Below are 24,247 nucleotides of genomic sequence, written 5' to 3'. Positions count from 1 at the left end.
TGAGTCCCCATTCGTGTGACTAGTAAAAAGGGACAAAAACAAAGGGCATTTTTACACGTGCTCCTGATATGGTTCAGGGCCTCCCAATTAGTGAGCTGCGCTAATTAAAAGTGCCCACAGGTGACATGTGTCAGCATTGCATGCGTTCCCATGCTGAAAAAATGGCAGCAGGGCACTTTGAACCAAAGCTAAAGTATTTTATTTCAAAACACAGCACTGCCATTTTGTCAGCATGGAGATGCATGGTGATCCTGCTACAAGTGACGCATGAGGCTGCCAGAGCATGTCGATTTTCATTCCTCAGCAGACTCAATTAATCAAGTCTGCTCTGACACACTGAATTTCCAGCATATCAAGGCAGGCTCCCTGCATGTGTATAGGAGCTCAAAGTGCCCCGCTGTGCCTCCATCCATGCTCCACCACATACTTGGGACACAAGCCCCACACCCTCATGCTGATTCTGCTGAGCAGGAAAGTATTACTCCCCTCCCTTCTCTCCCCCAGTGCCTCTCTATGACCCCCCAAGGAGAGAGAATGCCCTTCTGCCCTGGCCTTGGGGGGGGGAAGAGCTTAGTAAAACTCTTTGCAAGAGTCCCATGCAGTGTGCGTGCTTTCCCTGCAAGGCAGCAGCGGAAGCAGCGTGGCTTGGCTGTGTGGTGATTTGAAAACAGGGTGGGCCAGAAGCAGACTTCAGAGGAACTGAAAGCACAACCGGATGCTGGGGAGAGAAGGGGAAGGGCTTCAAGGAAAGCAAGTTAATTTGAACTGCATACAGGTCTGTGGAGATCTTGTGGGCAGGGAAGCAGAGAGGGGCTTAACCTTTTATTGGTGCAAAGGCAGCAGAAGCCTGGAGACAAATTACTCTATGTTGGGATTAGCCTGAAAAGAGGTAGGCTGCTGGACCCAAGAGAAGATGCTGTTGTTCTTGTAAAAGGCACCTATATAGCCTTGGGGGGGGGAGGGGAGGGGAGGGGGGGGATGGAAGATTTTTTTTTTTTTTTTTTTTTTTGCTTATCTAACACTCCAGTTGCTGCAGTCTGCTTTAGGTTGCAACAGTGTGCTGCTGTGGCAATGGGTTAAATGCATACAGTACACTATGAAGTCTATCTCATTAATAGAGTAATGGACTGAAGAAGGCACAGCAGGAGGCTCCTACTCTCTACTAGTGCAGGTAGTTTTAGCTTGGGATGTTTGTTAAAAGTTAAATTGATTAGCCACTGTGTTGCTTTAAGTGTTTGGTAGCCATTCTATTTGGTAACAGCCATAGTACTTCCAATGTTGTCATGAGCGTGTGATTATTGGGACATGGCAGGTTCAGTGCCTGTAAGGGCCTTATCCCAGTATCTAGCTCTAGTGAACTTGAATGGTTCCCTCTGGGTTTAGAGTGCTACTGGTTCCTTAAGAGGATCAGTATGCTGTACCATTAAGTGATTATTATACATACATGTACACACACAGAGTAATAGCAGCTAGAAATTTTTCCATACGCCTTATGCAGACAAGGTTCTTTTGGTAAATGTGATATCTTTTATTGCCAAAAGAACCGTGTCTGCCTATGCCCTTAGACCAACACGGCTACAACCTATACCCATAAGCCCTGTGGCATTTTCTGAGCTACAATATACAAAGAACCTTTGCAAATAATTAAACATTCTAATTTGGGATAATCTTTGATTAATGAAGAAGCAGCTTCAGAATGCTCTTCTGTGGCTCTAATAATTGATCTCTAATTGTTCCATCTAAAGGTTATATATTGCCTTTCCTCCTGATTGTCTCCTCCTAATACCTTGTAACTCAGACCCAGCTATTAGCACCGTTCATTAATTCCCCCTGATAATGGTCCGAAGAACTTTGTGGATTGAAACAGGGCTGTTAAAACAAAGTTTAGCTTTGGTTTGGACAAAGCTGTAAAAAAATTGATTTTCTTTTCAGAAATCATGCCTAAGCAGTGACAGGACTTTTATGTCTAAAATTTCTAAACTTTATTTTAGAATGAAGTGATTTGATATTGCTGGATAGCCCAAAAGTAAGGGGTGAAAGTTAATTCAAATGGAATATATATCTAAAGTGTTTGTTTGTGTGTTTATTTGTTTGTTTGTTTTAAGAGAACATGAACAGATGTTACGGACTTGCAATTAAAGAGGAGTGTTTATAGGGGGGGGTAATTAATTCATGCAAAAAACTTTGGATGACTTTGGAACTTGGGGCTTGATTAAATGTCTAGTGAAGTCAATGGAAAAAATTCCACTTGATTAATAGGCTTTGAATGAGACACCAAAGGTTAAAAGTGACACAGAGTAAAAGCACATAAGATGATATTGTGGCATAAAATTTATATTTTTATTAATGCATCTAAATAATGAAATCAGATAGAACAATCTAGGAGTAATTTTAGTCCAAAATATTTCAAAGTGAATTTCAGAGATAATGCTCCCCTCCCCCTGCCCAATGCCATTTTGCTCAGTTTTGTTTTAATTGTTTCCAGGTTGTACAGAAGCCCAACTGCCTGGAGATATTTATTACTGAATAAATGTATTCTGGAAAGAGCAAGCCAGGCTAAATTGTTGGAAAGAAAGATTCAGCAGTCTGACCTTATCAAGGCAGGATCCAGAAGGTTATTATTTTTCATTTGATTGGGAAGAGTTAGTGAAAAAAACCCAAAGTTACTAAAATGCCCTAAGAAAATTCATTGGCCCAGTTAGGACAAAAAAGGATTTTATCAGCTGTTTATAATATTTTATGAAATTGGGAAAGAAGTCTTGTATATTCCTAAATATAATATAAAGCTATTGTCTTTAGGCTTTGGAAAATAGCATTCTATTGAAACAGCTCTATTCTGTGTTTAGGAAACCTTTTAATATACTCTGTGTGTATAATAATATAAGTAAAATGAAAATGTGACACCAAAGCCTTCCATAAATATATTTTGAGTGATCTTTAGCAACTCTCCTAAGTGTTTATGGCTTGCTAGAGGGAAATGCACTTTTCAAAGATGATATGCAATCCCTATGGAGACCTGTAACCCCTATGGAGAAATTGGCCACAGCCTGATCATCGTACAAGTTAAACAGTTAGTTTAAAATATTCTAGAGATCCCTTAGAGAATACTAATAAAGTCCTTTAAGAAAGTTGAGAGACTGTCTGCAATTTTGGGTTGAAATAAGGGGCATTTAAGGTTTACAAATAATTGGGAAGTGAGATTCTGGCAAACCTCCAGTTTGATTTGGACCAGTCTACGTTCGAATTTTGAGGCATAATCAATTTACCAATGGGTTAAATAAAGGTTAAATCTGCAGAGGGGAGGATCTACCTACTCAAAATTCAAGATAAAAAAAGTAGAGGTCAGAGTATGGATTTAAAAATAAACACTGACAAACAAGTTAAAGAATAATGTTGACAAGGGGCTCCATAACTTACTGGATTTGCTATTCCTAATTAGGTTTACTCAGGTTAGCAATAAAGGACAAGGCTGGCTTTTCACTTGTGTGTACAGCAGAGAAAGAAAGCACAAGCAGGTGGGTGTGTACCAAGTAAAAAAAGAAGGACAAGATGCAGGATGCCTTCTTGCGGCTGCTCCTTTGTCTCAGACATTATCTTCTTGGACAATGTTCTTTAGCTTGGGATGATTAAGGCCTTGTCCGTCCTGCTGCCAGGTCTTCCAGGTCCTCCACTGGTCCTCCCACAGCTGCCAGGTCCTCCCACTGGTACCGCACACTGTTTTTCTGGCTTCTTGGGTCACCTATCCATGCACCTATATGTCCTTCCTTGCTCCAGGATGTCACATTGCAGATAATATTATGGCATGTAGCCATGGCCTGTCTTTTGCAAATTCAGTTTTCTTGGAGTCTGAGACCTGTGTAATACTCCAACTTATTCAGTACTTAGGCTTCAGTGAGATCCCTTGCTGAGATCATTGCAAAGGAACACCTGAACTTTAGTCACTACACTGCAGAAAGGTACAAGTGAACAAGTGAGACAGAGGTACAACCAGGAGGCATCAAAGTGTTGCAGTAAGGGAAAGGATCTCTGGCTGGTTTAGGTAATATATGAATGGTTAACCCTGGGCACGATGCTACCTGCACCCTCACCTGAATAGAGGGATCCTGGGGTACTCGGTAGCCGGTGGCCCTGCTCAGCTCCCTGGGTAGCTGCTGCAGGGTCCCCGAGCAAAGGGGCCTCCCCTTACAATCAAAAAACCTTGCAGACCGCTATAAAACTATTTACAGGACTTAATTATTTACAAGGTAACATATAACCAATGCAAAAAAACAAAAGTTACACTGCATAACCTAGTGATGATGGCTTAAGGGTTAATGCTTCTTGGATAACCATTACACTAAGGGAAGGTATACACATTACCCACAATAAATAAGGAACCAATAAATAAATACATTGATACTCCAGCTAATAAACCATGAAGAAATTATTTACATAGTCTATAATTTGTACACTGTGTACTGAGGCCCCTGTGTGCACTGCTCCTGGCGAGAGCACACAGAGAGTTGGGCTGCATCTGTGTCCCTGGCACAGGAGCCATGGGTGGTCCCCGCTGCTGGCATCCCTCTCTGGGCTCCAGGGGTCTCAGTGCAGCAGGTGATGGCTCCTCCACTGCGGTCCCTGAAAGAGAGCCGACTCCTGCCCAGACCCCTGTCCCTGGCACAGAAGGTAGCAGTGTCTGGGCTGCAGGTCGTAACAGTTTCCCCTGCCCAGCGCAGCCTCACAGCACCCGGCAAATGCAGCCCCTCCCTGGCCCCTGCCTGCCCTGGGGCTTCTAGTGGCTGGAGCAGTCCCTGCCCCTCTAGGCCAGGGCTCCCTGGCACCCTGAGCTGGCCCCTCCCGGGGGCCTTCTCACTCCCAGGGAAATGGCAGAACAGTCTCCAGCAGTCTCCCCATGGTCCTGTATCCCCCTCCCCTGCTGTGCTCACCCAGGCACACATGGGCTTGCAGGAGGGTCTTCTCAGGCTTGGAGTCTCCTCACAGGCAGCTCCTCTCTTGTCCAGCCCTGGCAGGGCTTGGAGAGGAAAGAAGGGAGAACAGACACATGGCAGCACTCTCGGTGCAGCCTCTTGCTGCTACTTCTGCAGGGCTTTGACAGCGGCTCTAGGAGGGACAGCCATGGGGAGATCCCTTTCCTGGTCTCCAGCCTCTCTCTCACCCCCCCTCTCTCCCCTTTGTTCTTCTCCCCAGGAAAACTGCTGCCCCCTTTTAACCAAGCCTCTCAGCCAATCCCAGGCCAGGGCTCTTCCTGGGCTTTTGCTAACGTGTCTCATTCAGACCCTGCTGGGGTTACATCACCACCCCCCCAACTACACAGAGGGCTACCTCCAAAACAGCATCACTCACCCTCAGGGCAAAGGGTGTGCCTACTGAGACAAACTCTGTCTCTTCGCACTCTGTCTCTCTGCAGGGCAGCCCTTCCTATTCCTTCAGGCAGGTCCATTTCCAATGTCACTACATGAAGAAATAATAAGATTTCTGAGAGAACTCAAAGGGCCAGCAGCTACTTTGCATTGGCCTGTGCACTCAATTCCACCACTGGACACTGACAAAATACTGCTGCTGGTAGCCAGAGACAACAATGATACTGTAAGCCAGGGTAGGCAAATATTTTGGCTGGAGGGCCACTTAACAAGTTTTGCTGAGCTGTTAAGGGCTGCAAGGGTAGTCCCGCCCCTTGACAGGTCCCCACCCCCCTGGTCACTACCTCGGTGCCAGAAGTCCCACCCCTTGACCCTTGACTGGCCCCATAGCATGCAGCTCTCCACACTCCTGCAGCATGCAGGGCCAACCTCACCTGGTTTCATAGCATGTAGCTTCCAACACTCCTGTCCCCTTTTCCACAACAGGAGTCCCTGGCTCCCAGCCCGGTGGGACCCTTACCTGCATTTGCAGGCAGGGAGGCTGCAAACATCCCCAGCACAGCCAGGCAAAAGCTTTAGCCAGGCAGAGGCTTCTCGTCTCTCGGCACCTCCTGGCTTAGGTCTGGGGCAGGTCAGTGGGGTTTGGTTGCTTGACAACCAGACCCACACCTCTTGTATGGAGGTGCCAGCTTGCAGAGAGGCAACCCAAGACCAGGGTTTACAGATGGCTTATGGAGGGGCCCTGTGGCCAAATGGAATTGCCTGGTGGGCCAGATTCATCATACAGGCTATATTTTACCAATCCCTGCTGTAAGCTTTGACCTCATCACCTACACTGAGGTGACCAACTCATGGCAGATGATCCAGCTGTGCTTCATGGAAGAAGACCTAATTTGTGTATAGATTGCTTCTAGTAAATGTTATATGGTAACAAGAGATACTCAAGACATGGCAAGAGATACTCAATTCAGTTTTAAGAATGCAGTTATTGGTTTAATATAAGCCAAAAAATAATTATTTAATTTAGTATGGAGATTACAGGAGATTGTAACCTTCTCAGCATTGTTCACACCTGCAAGTGCTGAGAAAGCATTATCGTATCCTGACAAATAGCACTCCTGCGTGTTTGTCATTGCCTTTATTAATAGAAGTATTTTTGGGTACAAGTGATAGCCTGCACAAATGTTCATTTTATACTAGTCTGCCTTGCTACCTCCCCACACACCTGCACATCCCAGTCTGCCAGCAGAAGAGTACTTTTTGGCTGCTTGCAGATGTAAAAACCCCCAAACAAACCATGCTTTACTGGTAGCCACAGCATGTTACTTCAACCTGGCTCTGTAGTGCCTATAAATCTGCTTCAATCAGATATTAGATAAAAGTGCCAGAAAAGCCCCACTAAAGCACCCAACCTATACAGATGTCGGGTGACTCAAGTTGAAGTAACATGCTGCCTCTTCTGGGCAGGGCTTGGCACAGGAACTCAATAAATGTAAAATAAAGCACCATTTTTGGGGGAGGTTTTTTACATCTGCAAGCACTCTTTAATTCTAATAAATACTGCCTACAGGCTGCACCTTTTATTTAGTATCCCTTTCCTAGTCTTGGAACTACTACCACTGCCACACATTTCAGGTTCAGTGGTCCTAAATACAGGAGGAATCTTTTGAAAACATTTTACCATCCAAGTTTATCCAAGGCTGGGCAGACCTCTGGAAACTGAATTCCTAAAATTTAGGAATGTGCCATATAATCAATGGCACAAACTTCAATGTTCCTGTTAAGTATATGTTAGCCCCTCTCCCTACCCTACCCAACACTTAATTTCTTGTAAAAGCAAGGGACAAGGCAGAGCTACTATCAAGTAAACAAGACCTATTCAATCTGCATAAGATAGTCATTGGTGACGTGTAGGGGGTGCAAGTGCACCCCCTGAGGTTGGTGGTGTACTCCCTGATAGAAGCACCACCAATGCTGCCAGCAGCACCTGCGGGCAGTCATCGCTCGCCACCCCCTCCTCCCACCGCTGACACTGCTGCAGCCACCTGTGGGCAGTTGCCATGCCCCCCCAGCCTCTGGGGGCATGCATCATTCATGGATAGAGTAGTTGAAGACAGGTTATGTTCACATAGCTCTTGCGTTCATTCCAAGAAATGAATAGAGGAATGTGGAGGGATGTGTTCATGATACCTGACTAGCAATGGGGAGAACTAAAAGGACATAAATGGTTATGTTCTCCCAGACACATCTGAGGATGCTGGATAAATAAAATTTCTGGAGACCATGGTAACTCTGGCTGTGTATCATAGTATAGCCTCCTGCCATTTACCTCTGAAAAATCTGCATGGTGGGTCACACCATTCTCCAGATCAACATTTCATTTAGAAACAGGCTCTTTTCCAGGCATTTAACACTTCTAGACAAAGAAAATTCTACCTGTTGAGAAATTGTTTTATCATTCTACCAGCATCCCATATCCAAACCTGGGGAAAATACTTCCCATCTACATATTTGTGACTTTAACAGCAAATAGATTTATTCAAACTATACTTATTTTAAGGCTTTCTGTATGTCGTAAATCCTTGTATGTTTGATTTCTTTTTTAATAGGTAAGTTAAAAATGTCTGTATTCACCATATCTTTGCAGTTAATATTCTTTATCTAAAACTATTCATAAACACGCTCACCTCTGCTTGCACTATATTGCTCTCAATGCAGTAGACTGCTTTACCACTTGTTACTGTTCCAGTGGTGTTATCAAAACAGGGAGCTTTCATATATAGTTATGGCTCAGGGATTTCAACCACTGCATTTCTGTGGGAGCAATTTTAAATAAAAGGATTGTAAAAAAATCACCTGATACTATTGTTTCACTGTTGGTACCACCAATGCTTATGCACTGAGAGGTGGAGGAGAAAGATTTTCCTCTAAAATGCTACAACAGACAAGGCAATGGGATGTGATTTTCTACTTATTTTTTTTCAAAAAAATGTACCTGAAAAATAGAGAACTAATAGTAGCTTAAAAGGCTGAGAAGGAAATAGAAATGATAACTAGTACAGAAGCATGAGGAGAGAAAAGGTCAGCCGTAGGTCGCATGATGGAGAAAAAATCCACATGTAGCTAAGGAGGTGTGCCAGACAGCTCAAATGAGGAGAAGAAAAGGAAAAAGTGTGTCAAACAAGTGAGAAGATTCTGGAAACTGTGTTTGGCCATCAAAAGGGAAGTCAATAATTTCAGAGGAGCTACTTCCTGCTGTTCTGTCAATTCAGAAGGAAGGATCACAACTGTAAAGGGAAAGCGGGATACTTTACTTGAAGAAAAACAGGGTCAAGTTAGTTAAATGGATGAAACACTGAATCGATTTTATGCCCTTAATTGGTCCCAAAACATTAAATTGGTGACAAAACCAGGATGAGGTATTATGCCCCATTTAACATGATATGCAGACTTAATGTACACAGACTTAATACTTCCTCTATTGTAGGAAGTAAAACGTAACTGTCCCCATGGACACAAGGTATTGGATTAACAGGTGCAGATGAAGTCCCACAATTGACCATTAGTTTGCTTACATTTTAATGCATCTTGAGAGACCAGGATGAGAAATTCTGGAGTAATAGAAGCCTCCAGAGACTCAGAGTGAACAAAGCAGAGTAGCAAACTCAGTAGCATTAAGATTTTGCAATGAAATTCATTGACTTTGGTCTGGAAGTGTTGAAGTACATTGTACCTTGCAATATGGATAGTTTTCTCAGTGAATCTTTGTGGCCAAGTGCAGTCAAAAAGCCTGAACATGAATCAGCTGAATCTTCGCAGGTTAGTCTAAACTGCATAGATTGAAACAATAAGCAAATTAACAGATATTCATTTTTGATTCCAGAAATGCAGCCACCTGCCTGCAGTGGCCCAGGCCAGAAGCCAGGGGGCACTAGAACATGCTTCCCTGCTCAGCTGGAGCAGACAGCTTGGGCCAAGCCTAGCCCACCCAACTTGTGGGGGGGGGAGGGTTGCTGGGGAGGTGCAAAGCATCCTGGGATGCTGGAGGACTGTGAGTTAATTTGAATCCAGAGGCAACGTGGGACAGAAATTCAATAAACTGATTTAACCTAAATCAGTTAAATCAGATACTACATCCATCTAGATTTATCTTAAACCTGTTCAAGCCATTTTGTAACCAGTTTATGCTCATTGAACTTCTGTTGTGTTACAGGTTTGAACCAGTTTCTGATCACTTATACTGATTTATGTGTAATTTTTGTCCCTAGTCTATGAGTTTACTGGGCTCAATGTTGTGATGTAGTTGCCCTTCCAAGCAGAGACGGTAGAACTGCTTGCACTGCATTGTGGTTGTATGCTGCTTGTTTAGTTGCTCAGAATCATGGCTGTATTCCTTCATACCTTTTTGCTAGAAAGACTGCCTCTGTTTCAGTGCCAAAGGCTTTCTGTTCCCCTAAGAGAAAGACAATATTTTCTCTCTTTGTGGCTAAAGTTATTTTGCATTGATGTCATTGTCATCCTCTCTGTCCCTAGTATCTCCTAGCAACAGGCATTGTTAGTGATACTTATAGTAAAGCAAAGTATATCATGCCTATGATAGGTCCTGCCTGACAGTTTAAGAACTCATGTTAATGATCATTCTTATCTGTTTTTCTTATGTATTTAAACAGTGTTTAATTAAATTATTATTTTGGTGGAGGAAGAGAGAGAGGGAGGGGGGAACTGGGCATGCTAGGATAACCCTGTTGGCATTTCTTTGTGGCACTGTCATTGTATCACAGTATTGCCCAGAGGTCCCTAGATTGGACTGACATTCCTGTTGTAAGTGTTGTACACATGATTGAAAAGACTATTGGTTTCTGATTTCATAGTCTATTCTGGAATAATGGGCAACTACAACCAGCACAAGGATGGAGAAAGGGAACAGTGAAGCAATTCTGAAAGAGTTGTCATAGTGCGCCAGTGGCCTTGTCTCATGATGCTTTGTCTACAAATTAACTTAGAAAGCTAGTTGGATGAGAGATGCACTTGGTCTATAGAACCCGCATTTCTATTTTATCTCTGTATCCATGCATGAGAAACAAGGATTTTTTTTTTTGGCGATGTTCTTTATTGGTCCAGCTGTCTAGATGGGAGAGAGGCTGCACAAGCTTTTGGGCAGAAAGTGTTTCTCCACTGATAGATATCACCAGAAAATCCACCAAAAAGCAAAGCAAAACAAAACATAAAGCCTTTCATATATTCCCTGGACCATGATGACTATGCAGCAGGGTGGATAAAAATCAATGATTTTTTCATAAATTAAAAAAAAATTGATTTTTAAGTTTCAATTGGATTTTTAAAATTTAATTATATTTTTTATTTTTTTAAGATGCTTTAAAAAAACTATATAAAGATAGTTTTAATTTAAGATACATTAAAGTTCAAAGATATCATCATGGAATAGGGATTATAACTTCTAATTATGTACTATTTGAAACAATATATTCCTATAACCTTTTTAGAACGGTTTTATAATTAGATCACTACAGGCAATAGTCTATGTTAGGGGCCCAATCTTATAGAGTTACCAAAGGCTCTTCTATAGATTAGTAAAGATTAAAGAAAACCACTCTACCCAATGGGACTCAGTGCTCAGTCTACAACAGGGGTGGGCGAAATACCGCTGGCGGACCATATCCAGCTCACCAGGCCATTCTATCCAGCCCACAGAGCCCCTTAAAAATTAGAAAATTAATTATTATCTGTGTGTGGCTGCCTGTCAAATATAACAAGGCATCAGCAGCAGCAGCAAGGCCTGCCTGGCTCTGCCCAGCCCCCAGCCATCCCCCCCTCCAACCAGCAGCGTCTGTGGCTTCTGGCTTGGTGACCCTTTGGCTGTTTGCTGCCCTCCCTCCATCTGAGTGGAAAGCCAGATAAGATTGGATGGAGGAAGGTGGGGAAACTGTCACAATCACCCCATGCAGCTGGGAACCACGTGGTGCTGCCCAGGGCAGGCTGGAGCCAGAGCGGCTGGCAGGCGGGCAGGTGGGAAGCAGCGGTGGGTGGGAAAGTGGCAGGAAGTGGTGGCAGGTGGGGGTGCATGGGGAGCTGAGGGCTGTGGGGAGTGGCAGTGGGTGGGGGAATGCAGTGGGTGGGAGTTTTTTAGCAAAATTTACAGAATTGAGCCACTTAAGTCCCTCTCACCTTTTCTCTTGTCTAATTAAAGAGTTTGGTTTAGTACCATTACTTTCTATTCCAGCATTGATGATCCATTAACACAGTTGCAGCAGAAAGTGAGGGGAGGGGTTAAAGCTTAATTTTTGCACTGGTCAGAGAGGAACAAGTTGCATATATATGACTTTTGGTGGTGTGCTTAGTCACAATGCTTTTCAGTTTCTACCTACTAACAAAGCACATGACTGCAGTGATTCTTAACACAATGCTGTTTGAGTGTTTAAGAACTTCCTCATTCTTAACCAGAAGTGGCTGCCAGCTGCAGGGTAATGTGGTTTTACTAAGAGATAGAAAAATGGCGCAAAGTGACTTTTAATACTGTATCTTTTTTATGTTAAGTCAATGTGTGCCTTCATTACTCTGAGTAATGAAGTTTATTATAATTTCAGTTTGTGTTGCGTCACTTATGTAATTACACAATAGTATGTTTACTGAGGGTTGTCTCTTGTAGCAGAGTGCTATGAATAGTGTATTCAAAAGTTTTCCCTTTACTTACTGTTCTGTAACTTAACTTTCCACATGCAGTATTCTGTATGCTATATTCATGCTGCATGCTATATTCTGTTTAGAAAGCTAGTTGCCATGGGCTGCATTTTAAGGCCCTGATCCTACAAACGGTACTTGCCAGAAAAAAATTATTAACCTGAATAAAGATTGCAGAATCTGACCTTTGTACATTTTTTTTTTTCTCTCCTTAAAGGTCACAGCTATGTAACTTCTCATCCCCCACACACTAACTTGCTGTGTTACTGGTGTTTTCAGTAGGTGTCTTTTAACTCTTGAGACTATATGCTTATATTTCATATGTATATGTAATGTGCACAATCCAGGTAAACTGCTGACCAAACAGATTCCTGGAAAATGTCAAAGTCCGGTGGGTTAAACTACCATTGGTAGCCTAGCAAATAGCTTTGCAAAACGGCGCAAATGTTATTTGTATGATAACCCCTTTTCAGAGGTTACTGATGTAGCCTTAAATAAAGATTCATTATGTTCCTGTAGCAACACTGTATTGGACAGAGAGGACTGTGAGCAGTTAGCTTAGAGCGCTTTAGGAAAGTACTGAGGAGGGTGTTACAGTTTAATAATAAAGGTCTGAAGATGTAATTATAGGCAGAAAATAGAGCTATAAAATAGTAAAAATTGGATCTAGAAAGAATTCAGATTATAGTTTTTATAATTAAGCCTAATGGTCCTTTTCCTGTGAGTTTGATACGATGGCTTGTTAATATTTCAGAGGGTTATTTTTTCAGTCAGTAAATTACGCATAAAGGACAAAACAGAAATAACTGCATGGATGTAAGTGCCACTTGTGTTTGATTATTTCCTGCTTTTTGTGTTTTATAGTGTTTTAAAACAGAAAATGTGTAATGATGAGACTGATCTTTATTGTGATAAAATAGAAAATAATGACTGTTTTCCAGCTTTCTTAATTTTGGCTGAATCTGTTCTGCTCAAAAACTGGAGAGTACCATCAGCCATTGGTGAGTCTTACTAATCAAAATTTTGCTCATGTAAAGTGGTGTGGGATGCATTGACAAGGTATAGTGTGTGTGTGTGTGTGTGTGTGTGTGTGTGTGTGTGTGTGTGTATACGGAGGAGTGCAATGAAAAATAAAGATTAGGGTAGTAGAGTGGCAAGATGCATGGAAGTTCGGTCCACGGGTATCAGTAACAGGAAATTGTAAGTAGTTGAGAGAAATAAGATGGAAGTAGTGAAAGGAGTGAAAAGGTCAGAGACCTTGGGAAAAAGAAGAGAAGAGACTATAGAGACACCTATGCTTCATAGAAACATACAAAGAAATTGAATATCAGGGGAATGCAATTACATGTTAGATGTATACCAATGTTGTTTCTAGAAAGACAAATAGGTATAGCAGGGGGAGAAGATGTAATCATTTGAACAGAATTTTAAAATGGGAGGAGGCATAACTATTTTTCTTTAAACTTTGACCAGTCAACATTTTCAGGAAGGAAAATATTGCCTGAGAGGAGCCAGGTGGGGAGAGAAAGTACTTGGCATTAATAAAGCTGAATTTCAATGTTGAGAGAGATTAAGTGGACTTTCTGTAGTTAAGTTAATATAATTGCATGAAATAATACTGTAAAATTCTCATACACATTGGATAGATTTTATTTTCTGTACATGTATAAAATAACCAATGAAAGCTGAGAATTGTGTGAAATAATTGCATAGTGCTCTATTCAGTAGTGATTAGGATGTTCTGTGATGCCAGTCATAAAGACTTCTCGGATTTTCATGGTGTAGTATCCACTGCACCTAATTCCTATTCAGGGGACAAAAATGTTTTATCATTCTGGTCTCAGAACTCGGTCTCTGGGATTCCATTCCTCAACAGGATTTTGATTGATTTTTATTTTAGTAGTTTTATCTTATTTCATAATGTTTGTATTAAATCAGATACCTCCAAGCACTTAATCATTTTTAGCTTCTAGATCTTTGTATTTAATGTGATATTTTCTGTCAAAATGTAATATAAATAAGAATCTGAATAAATGGAAGTCATTGATCAGGTCAGCAAAATGCAGCAGTGACAGGGACCGACAGCTTAATCCAAAAATCTTTTAAACACAATAGATTGACTTCACTAAGATTTAGAGCAAGCCTTAGCGTGAAAAAGTCATACTTGCTTGTCAGCTAAAGGATGCTCAGATGGCAGTATGCAGTGTGGATGCTATTAATCCAGCATGATTACTATGGCACCTAGGTAGTCCTTCCTCAGAAACAGTGCATATTAAGTCTAATGCTGAGATTTTCTGCAGTGCCTCAAAAGAGACAACACGGACTTCACAGATAGTGACAGGGATCCAGAGGCGGGTATAAGGTTTTCAGTAACTCCAAAACTTTGAGAAGCCTCTGTCAGTAGGTCCCAGAATGCCTAAGGGCGGATCTACACGTCACCCTACATTGCTATAATGGCATGCTACATCACTGTATGGTGAGCTACGGCAATGTAACGGTCACATGGGTCTACACAGGATCAGCAGCTACGTTGCTGTAGCAGTGGACTCCCTGTTTTAGTGTGCCGCTATGGAGACATAGCAGTGAAATCTAACCATGCGCCATGCGCACAGCACAGTACAGGTGGTTATTGTGCTGTGCTTTAGTACTTCCAAAAGGAAGTACTAAAGCATGGCCCTGTGGCAATGTCACCATACAGTGACGTGTAAATGTGGCCTAAGTGTAGCACTTTTCCTGCACACCCTGTGCGCTGAGATATTACCTGGAATTTCACCCCACCTAGAATTGCATCTTTTCTTGTGAAGGAGTCCCAAGGAGTCTGGGGCATAGCCAATGAAACATTTCGGTATCTACAGTCAAGGCCTGATTCCTGGAGTAGAGTCCTGACCACTGAGCATGGTGTCTAGGTTCCTTACAAAGAACAAGAGAGAACCAAAAAACCTGTGAGGAATCATGTAGAGGAGGGGCAGGAAATTGTTTTGTATGGAGGGCTTCTTAATGAGGTTTGGTGAGCTTTCGAAGGCCACATGGGCAGCCTCGCTTCTTGCCAGTTGCCCCACCCTCTGGTCACCATCTTGGCAGAAGTCCCACTCTAACCCCTGACCTTTGCCACCAGAAGTCCCTCCCTTTTCCCCCATAAATACTCCTTTTGGGAGGGAGGGTCGCCATCTTAGAACCAGGAAAAAAAAAACCAAATCATACACTAAAAGTTAAACACCTACTGTAACATATGTTAATTTTTTTTAATTGTTTTGTCATGATTTGTGTTTGCATACTGTATATAGAGGTGACTGCATAATAACTCAGAAATAAATTCTTAGTCTTTTATATTCTTTTGGGAGGTTTGGTTGTGTGTGTGTGCGTGCGTGTGCATGTGCGTGTGGTGGGTGTGGGTGTGGAGGGCATAGGGATGTTGGCAGATTATGTATATGTAGGGGGTTATGGGATCCCCCCACTTTCCCCCTATGGTGCAGCAGCAGGCAGGGGTGCCAAGGCCACTTGTGCCTGGCTGTGCATAGGTTTGGCCAATGCTGCACATTGTGGCAAGGGCACAGCCCCCTCTGGGCCATCTATCACTGGCCCTCCCCACCACAAACATGCAGCCCCTGCACTTGTGTGGCATGAGAGGAAAGCCCCTTGTGCCAGAGCCAGCTGCCTTTCCCACCTACTGCCATGCAGGTCCCAAGACTCCACAGGGAAGCAGGGGCCAGGGCTTCCCTCCCATGCTATGCAAGTGCAGGGGATGTGCATGTATGATGGGGAGTGCAGCAGTACAGAAAGCTCTGCTGGCCTGTGCCTCTTGTTGTGATGTGCAGTGCTAGCCAGAGCCGTGCACCACCATGCACCAGTGCCATCACCTGCACTGGGCACAACAGTCCTTGCCTGCTGCTGTTGCTGCTGCTCCTGCCATCACTTGCCGGGGCTATGTACTATGGAGGGAGAATGTGGGGCAGGTCCTCACATTCCCCCACCCAAGCTCTGCACTGTCACTGCCACCCCTGGATGCAGGCTCCACCCTGCTGTCAGCCCCAGCCCCACCCCCAAGCTCCATACTCCTGCCCAGCTGCAGCTCTGCCTCCACCCCCACCTCCACCACTTCCCTACCTGCTGCCCACAGTGAATAGCATGCCAGGAAGCCAAGTAGGTCCCAAGAGCAGCACTAGCAGCAGCAGCAACCCCACCCACAAGCTGTCTGCTGTCTGGGCTGGACCCTTCCACCCCTAAGGATGGGAGCAGGTGCAATAGGGTATGTTGGGGAGGGGGGATGTATATGAGGTTGCCTCACTCCCACCCTCCTAGGTGGATGGCCAGGTTGAGGTATGATTTGTTGGTGGGCACTGTGGGTTGGATGAAAGTGCCTGTTTGGCCAGATTTGGCCTGCAGGCTATATTTTGCCTGCCCCTGATCTAGAGCCAATACAAAATACTGAGGACAAGCATTTCATAGAATCATAGAAAGTTAGGGTTGGAAGGGCCCTCAGAAGGTCATCTAGTCCAACCCTCTGCTTAAAGCAGGACTAGCCCCAACTAAATCATCCCAGACAAAGCTTTGTCTAGCTGGGTTTTGAAAACCCCCAAGGATGAAGCTTCTACCACCTCTCTGGTAACCTGTTCTAGTATTTTACTACTCTCCTTGTGAGAAAATTCTTCCTAATATCTATCCCAAACTTCCCATGCTGCAACTTGAGACAATTGCCAATCTTCTCAGCTTGGCACATGCACCACCTCTTTACCCCCTTCTCCCTCAGGTCTATCCCTGTCCTGCCCAACACAGGGCTGAGCAGCCCTGCATACTAGGGCTGTGCGAAAGAGCACCATTTTGCTTCAGCTTCTGTTTTGACTATTCAACGGAACAGTGTTTTGTTTCCAATTTAGTTTTGTTTTGAAAGCGCTGTTCCATTTCATTTTGTTGAAACAGTTTTGCTGTTTTGATGTTGTTTTGATGTTTCACCCATTGGCTATAATGGGGAAGCAGGAAACTGGCAGAAGAGCAGCCTCCTGTGCTCCCAAGCAGATTGGGGCACACACCCTGGGGAGGAGTCCAGCAGAGCCCCACAGCCCTCCTGGGGCTGTGGGTGGGAGGCTGCCACCTGGGACTGGGATCTGAGCCAGTGGAGGGAGGCAGAGCGCCGCCCCAGTGCTCTGCTCTGCTCCCCCTGCACCAGGCTCAGTTCCATGGGGCTGCAGGCTGGGAACTGAGCGTAGTGGGTGGGGCCCTGCATCTCTCCACCAGGCTGCAAGTGGCTGGGACGAGAGCCCAGTGCGGGGGGGGGAGGGCAGAGCACAGCCCCTCAGGCTTTGCCTGCCCTCTGCACTAGGCTGCAAGCTGCTGGAACCCAAGCCCTGCACTGCAGAGCTGCTTAGAGTGCAGCCCTGGCTCTCCCCTGCCTCCCTACACCTGGCTGCTGCTTCAAAACTCAAAACATTTTGAAACTTTTGCAGTGTTTTGACTGGCTTTGTTTCATTTTGAGGCTGTTTCAAAGCCCTCTGTTTCATTTTGATTTTGCTGTTTTAAGCTATAAATGAGTCGAAACAGCATCAAATTAAAACAGCCAGTGAAATTTTGCACACCTTCAGGTGAACACTGAGCAGGCACATGAAGGCTAAGGCATGCAGGGGTATTACTTACTAGTGCAGCGGGGGAGAAGGAGCTACTGAAGTTCTAGACTAGTAAGCCAGAAAGCTTTAAGATTGCTGTAGGGCTATGATCAACATTCCCATTTAGATACAAGGGGCACTTGTACAAATGATAAAAACTGCCCATTTTTGCAGTTTATTTGCCACACGCTGTACACATGCGGGTGGGGTTTCCTATTTAAATGAGTTTGTTATGTTGAAAACTAAACCACATCTGCATGTAGTTTAGTTTGCAATGTAGTTATTTGATCACTCCCCCCGCCAACCCCTCCCCGACTGCAGGAGAAGTGGGTTGAAGGAAGAAGTGACATGGGTCCCAATTCTTTTCTTTTCTTTCTTTTTTGCAGAGCCTTCCCACATCTCCCACAGCTGTGAGGAGACATGCTGCTGGGTTGATCAGCCCCTGAACTGCGGGGGCCCCCAGACCTTCCTTCTGTGGTGGTGATGCCCCTGGAAGCTGCCCAGGCAGGCTGCTAGTGGTCTGGATTCTGCCCCAGCTTCAGCTCAGGAAACAGTTGGATCAGGCTGGGTGCTGCATCTGCCCTCTTGCGACCATCTGGGCAGCCCCAAGGGCATCACCCCCATGGAGAGAAGAACTGGGGTCCCCCACCACTCAGGGTCGGCTGGCAGCTTGCCTTCCAGCTGCGGGAGATGTGGGCAGGCTCCATGAAAATAAAAAGTACCAGGTCCCTTGCTGCTTTTTTTTTCCCCCCAGTGGAACCTACCTGCATGAGCTGCTGGTGGGCCACATAGTCCCCAAGCTGTGTGGAGGGGGGTCCTTCCCTCCATAATGGCAGCTCCCCCTGGGACCACCAAGGAAAGGTGTTATTGGGACAGGAGCTGCCCCAGCTTGGAGGTAGCACCTTGCGGGATCCAACTCTTCCCCAAACCTGACCAAGGAGCAGTACCTGCTGGGGTTCCAGCGGGTGGGCGCAGGCAAGAGTTGGATCCAGCAGGGTTCTGTCTCCAGCTGGGGCATGCCTCTCGGGTGGCCCTGGGAAGTATCACCATGGAGGCTGGGACGCCTCCCCCCCCACAGTTCAGAGGCTGCTCAGCCCACCGATAGCTCACCCCCTGACCACAGGAGATGTGGGAAGGCTCTGTGGAAAAAAAAAAGATCAAGCCTCTAGCCATAACAGTGATGGAAGCCCCTAAATTGAAATAGTGGGTTTTTAATTGTTGCAATTAAAAACCCACCATTTTGGTTTAGGGGACTAAACCCCTGCCAGGTGTACAAGCACCCCAGGTGTCATTGCTCTGTTTTTTGTGTCCATTGACACTCACATTCCGATTTTATTTTGATGGTGACAAGACCATAGATCTTCAAACAAGTACACTGTCTTTGAGGCTTTAAGGACTGCCTGTAAATTTACAGGTAGTGGCAGCCTACTCCTAGATTATAGGTTGATTTGGGTGGAAGCATTCATCTCTGCTCCTCCTGTACAGGGGCACAGCTTCAACAAAGAATTTAAGATTCATGCTGAGAGAGCATAACTCTGTAGTTTAGTGTTTAGGGTTCATATCTGAAGCAGACATTAAAATAAAGGCATGATTAGGATCTGAGGAATTTTATGCCCCATTTCAAAAATCTGCACCCTGGGATACTATGTGAGCATTGGGATGCAACATGGAGAAGCCCCATGTTTGGGACACATCACACATTCAGTTTAAGGTTCAATATAAACCAGTTACAAAGACAGTCCACATTTTAATGTGATATTCCAACAAATGTAGATTATTTTTGTGGGTAGTTTCTACCTCTCTGGCTGCATATGGTCCCAGACCCTGGGCCCAAAGCCCCTGCGCTGGGCAGCAGCCCTAGCCCTGCCCTCCCCAACTTCCTTGCTATGGGGACCTCAATCCCCCCTCCCACTGGACTTACCTGTAGGAGCTGCTCTCTAGGCTGCCTGGCAACCATGTGTGCATGTGAGCATGCAGATACACATGCATGTGATGCCCCCTACCTGACCTCCCTCCTCCCACTCCTCCCAGCCCTTTTCAGGCCTTTCCAGATTGCTCTTTGCAAAAGTGGAAAATCCACATCTTTCTCCATTAAAATGAGTAATCCATGGTTTTCTCAGTTAAAAGGGAAAAGCGTGGTATTTTTCTGTGGGAAATAGAAAACCTGGATCCCTGCTCATGAGTTTATGTGCACCTAGGGCAAGTATCAGCTGTCTTGAAGGATAAACAACAGTGATGAATCAATGAATATGAGGTGAAATTGCTAGGTGGATGAATGTGTGAGGTTAGAACCTATAAAACAGTGATTCTCAACCTTTTTTGTACTGCGAACATATTCAATTTTAATTTAAATATTTACGTTTAAATTTACATGCTTTAATTAAATTTTTTACATGGGGGGGGTTGCAAGGATCAGGTTAGGCTGGGGCACTGCAGCCACAGGCACTGGGGGACCCTGCAGGGGAGGAGCATGTGCAAGCGGTGGCCCAGGGGGGACTCAGCTGGGGCTGCCTGGGAAGAAGGGACTCTGCTGCCTTCCCTAGCAGCAAGCAGCAGAACCGCCTCCCCACCCTCCACCCTGGGCATTTCCCCACCCATATCACCCTGCTCCCAGCCATGGGTGGGGCTGGGGGGGGGGGTCCTGCCTGGCTCAGCACAGGCCCTGGTACTTGCTGCACAGGCAGCACCTCACCGGGCACAGCCATGGTGGTAGAACCAGGACAAGAAGCACAGAACCACCTGCCTCCCTCCCAGGGCTGCCCCGCCACCCAGCTTTAACCCTGCTCATGATTGCTGGCAGCCCAGCAACCAAACCTTTGTGTCCTAGTACCAGCCTGTGGGCTGCTGTTTGGGAATCCCTGCTATAAAAGATCCCTCAAAGGTGGTATCTCTACCTATTCAATTCCATAATGCCTGGCCAGAAGGCATAAGCCTCCTTTCCACAGCTGGCCCTTCAAGGAGTAAAGAGTTTGTGGGGCAAAGAGCCCAGCAACATCTAGCTCAACTAGACAGGACATAGACAAGCAGACAGAACCTAGTCAGCCAGCCAGAGGGTCTGCAAATTCCTTTCATCTAAGCTGAGCCACTAGTCTCACTAAAAGCTCTTTTTCCAGCTGTTATAAATACCCCCTTAGAAAGAATGAGAAAATCCACAAACATCTCAAGTACTTTTTTCTTTGTTGTTTTTCTTTTTACCAGCTAAGAGATGTCTGCTGGGTTAGAGGGGATAGGGTTGTGAGGATGGGTAATGGGTAGTGAAGCATCTATAGAAAATGACTGTCTTCATGTGGGTTCTGAGAGCAGGACCTTTAATCTATTTGAAACCTGCTACGTTAAAGATTTCATTTGCAAGTCTGAGTTATGGCAAGGGCTTAAGTAATGCTGCATTGCTTATGAGAGGAAGAATTGCAGCTGTGTAATAAATGACGTCTGGCAAGGCACCCACAAGTAGCATTGTGATCATAAACTAAATGATTGCACATTAGAAAGAGGCAGTGATTCAGACCTCTCTGTCCTAGCCATTTGGCTGGAATATATGTAAATTTAGATTAATTGACACTGATGATGTGTTTGTTTTGGGATTTATGGGCTAAAGTATTTGTAAAGTGTTCATATGAGGATAGTTAACTCATTTGATTTTAATCTGTAGTTTAGTTACTTCAGTTATGTGCAATATGTTTGGTTAATAATGTAGCTCTTAGATGTTTTTAAATTAAAATATCTTGTCAAGTTAGATGTGTGACCCAAGTATCAGGGCCCCTTAAGGATCCCAAAGACTTAAAGATATTTAAAGAGACAATTAACTTAATGATAAGATCATTATTACCCTTAAAATCCCTTACTGTTCCCTTAACAGCTTTGTGTGCATGTTGGTGGGAAGTTTCTGACCCTCAGTAAAACTGTTCCAAGAATGGAGAATGGCTAGTCTATTTGTTGTACTTTGTTAGGTGGAAAGGAAAGGAAAGGAAAGAGTCTTTAGGGAAAGTGTCTTTTTTAAGTGTTTGATGTCTGCGTGGTAGGTTCTAACATCTTTTCTTGTCTGGCTTCCTAGCCTGAGTTTCTGTCTGTCTGTCTGGGTACATATAATGTCTTTATAGATCTGTTTTGTTGGGGGTTTTTGCACAAGACTAACCACTTGAAAATTGTTTTTGCAAACATTATAGTTGTAGTTTTAGATATATTTTGGAAAATACAGCTGGCACGTTCACTGCTTGTTCTGTGCTTCCTTCCATTCCTGCTGCCTCACCCCCTAAATGGACTGCAATCGTAAATAAAAATTGCTGTTTGATCTGTTAAGAATGGAATATCATTCCAAGACCCTGTTCTAGAGAACTGCCTATTTAATACTGCCTTTTTCTCCCATTACTAAATCCTCCCTTGTCCCCCACACCCATTTTGGATAAGTGAAGAACCTGAAAGGTCAGATGTTGCACAGGCTAGAAGAGGGTGCAGCACAGGTGGCACAAGTGGCACAGGCAGCTTCTGTGTGGCATGTGGCATATCAGAGAGGGGACAGGAAGCAGAGAGTCAGATAGGGAAGGAAGCAGAAAGCAAAGCAGTAGATCATGCATGGAGCACAAGGCTGTAGCAGAAAGCAGAGCAGCAGGTTGAGCAGGGGAAGGAGATCCCACTGGCACTTGGGGATCGTGCAGATCTAATTTTTGGCACACCTACTGAAGAGGTTGGCTTCCGCTTGACTAGAAAATTTTGAGTGTAGCTTGCACTTTCAGGGGTGTACTTGGTAGCCGTGTTGGTGTGAGACAAAAAGACATACAAAAAACTAGACCTCTTGGTTCCAAAATGACACCTTTTATTAGAACAACTGGAAAATGGCAAGAAAATTGTCCTTTTCTGCAAGCTTTCAGGATCAAAGTCCCTTCGTCAGGCTTTTCCCAGAACCTGATGAAGGGACTTTGATCCCAAAAGCTTGTGGAAAAGGACAGTTTTCTTGCCATTTTCCAGTTGGTCTAGTAAAAGGTATCATTTTGGAACCAAGAGGTCTAGTTTTTTGTATGGCTTATGCACTTTATATCTTTAGGAGCACAGACAGTAGACATAATAAGCCCCTGGTTTTGAGATCCTGAAACTGAATGACTAGAATTTGTTGCTGCTATCTGTGGGGTGGTGGAACTTTAAACATTGCTGATATCACGTAAAGAAAAAACAGCATTGTATCCAGGAAAATGCCTTTGGGGACTATTGCAACATGTTGCCTCAGAAATGCTTGAATGGATCTATTTTAGTTATCCCATTCTATTCACATATTTCACTTCTTAAAGCATGGAATCAAGAATGGCTTTAATCTTGATGGAAGCAGCTTTAGTGAATTCTTATCAGCCACTAGTGAATATGTATATTGTAGAATTTTAACTATATTTTTCATTTTAAGGTGAAATTGAATGACCTGAAAATGGATGGGTTTTCTCCTGCGTTACCAGTGACCATTTTCGAACAGGCTGCCTTACAGCTAGGATGCAGCCCAGCAGATAAGAAACTTGCTTTTCACTTAGATGAAGAAGATGAACTAAACCACCTTCGTGAATGTTTCTATATCCCAAAAGTCAATGATCTGCCTCCAAGTAAGAATCTCAATTATATTAGGGGATTTAGCATCTTCTGCATATGTTTATCATAAATCTTTGGCAGTCGTTGCATTTATTAGATAATGGAGCAATTGAAGTCATATCTGAGCTTAGTATCTCCCTGGTGTTGCAAAATCAATCCATCAACTTATTCTAGCACCAAATCTTCATGCTCTCATTCCCAACTTGAATAAAAAGTGAAGATACAGTATATACATGGTGCTTATACTGTCAGATGCTTTGAAGAATATAATGACTAATTGAAAATTATAGGCAGAAGCATTTCTTTTTAATGGATTGAACATGCAATGTCTCTAAGAACTCTAAGCAGTATGTGCTAAGTAATGGAAACCAACTATTACGGCTGTGTGAAGCTCCAGTCCCTGATTTGATTCTGTGGAGATTCAGCCCAATTTGGTGGTTGAATCTCTGAATCTGAATTGAATCAGAGGACCTTTAATCTCTCTGAATCGAATCAGAACCCTCCAAATCGATTTGGAGAGATTCAGCGATTCGGACATAGACACAGCTGTAAATGTTTTTTCTGCATTCCTCTAGGTAGCAGGTGGCTCATGAGTGCTGCAGTGCATTAGGGGGGTTTTGTTTGTGTTTTGCTTTGTTTTGTTTTTTAAGGAACATTTTTGTGTCCCAAGTCAAATCAGCCAAATCAATTCCAAATCTGTGAGTCATTCAAGAACCATATGTAGCCCTGCTACCAGCAAGCATCCTTCACCCCACCTGGGGCTTCAGATGCTTCCAAATCATTTGGTGGGTATCCTATGCGCAGGCCAAAGCCCAGAGGCCTGGGGTTCAGATGCCCCCAAGTTTCACCCATATGGCCGCAGGAGCAAGCTATGGAAGAGTCCCCCATTTCCATAAAGGTGGCAAATAGCCAAGATCTTCCAACTGGAAGTGGAAGTGGGAGACTAACTATGCATTACCTTAGTCAGGGTACCCTGCCATGTCCATGGTTTAGTCTATGGTTTTCCTCAGCCAGTAGCAAGACCAC

The 24,247-nt window shown here is 44.2% G+C and overlaps 1 protein-coding gene across 4 annotated transcripts in view; it reads left to right on the top strand.

The window, feature by feature from the left end:
• The first annotated feature begins 792 nt into the window (after window positions 1-792).
• KYNU (kynureninase) overlaps window positions 793-24,247 on the top strand; it is a 113,385-nt gene continuing 89,930 nt past the window's right edge. Inside the window, exons 1-3 of one of the 4 annotated variants that reach the window (XM_019480621.2) lie at window positions 12,272-12,337; window positions 13,001-13,060; window positions 23,046-23,235. In XM_019480621.2, coding sequence (XP_019336166.1) covers window positions 23,067-23,235 — 169 coding nt within the window. In that variant the 5' untranslated portion in view covers window positions 12,272-12,337; window positions 13,001-13,060; window positions 23,046-23,066. Of the gene's footprint in view, window positions 890-12,271; window positions 12,338-12,526; window positions 12,876-13,000; window positions 13,061-23,045; window positions 23,236-24,247 lie in introns of those variants that run through there. The other 3 variants (XM_019480620.2, XM_019480624.2, XM_006266995.4) reach the window with 3 other exon arrangements.

This window comes from Alligator mississippiensis, chromosome 4 (genome assembly GCF_030867095.1).
Source record: "Alligator mississippiensis isolate rAllMis1 chromosome 4, rAllMis1, whole genome shotgun sequence".
Lineage (NCBI taxonomy): Eukaryota > Metazoa > Chordata > Crocodylia > Alligatoridae > Alligator > Alligator mississippiensis.
This window is presented reverse-complemented; position numbering and strand designations above follow the sequence as displayed.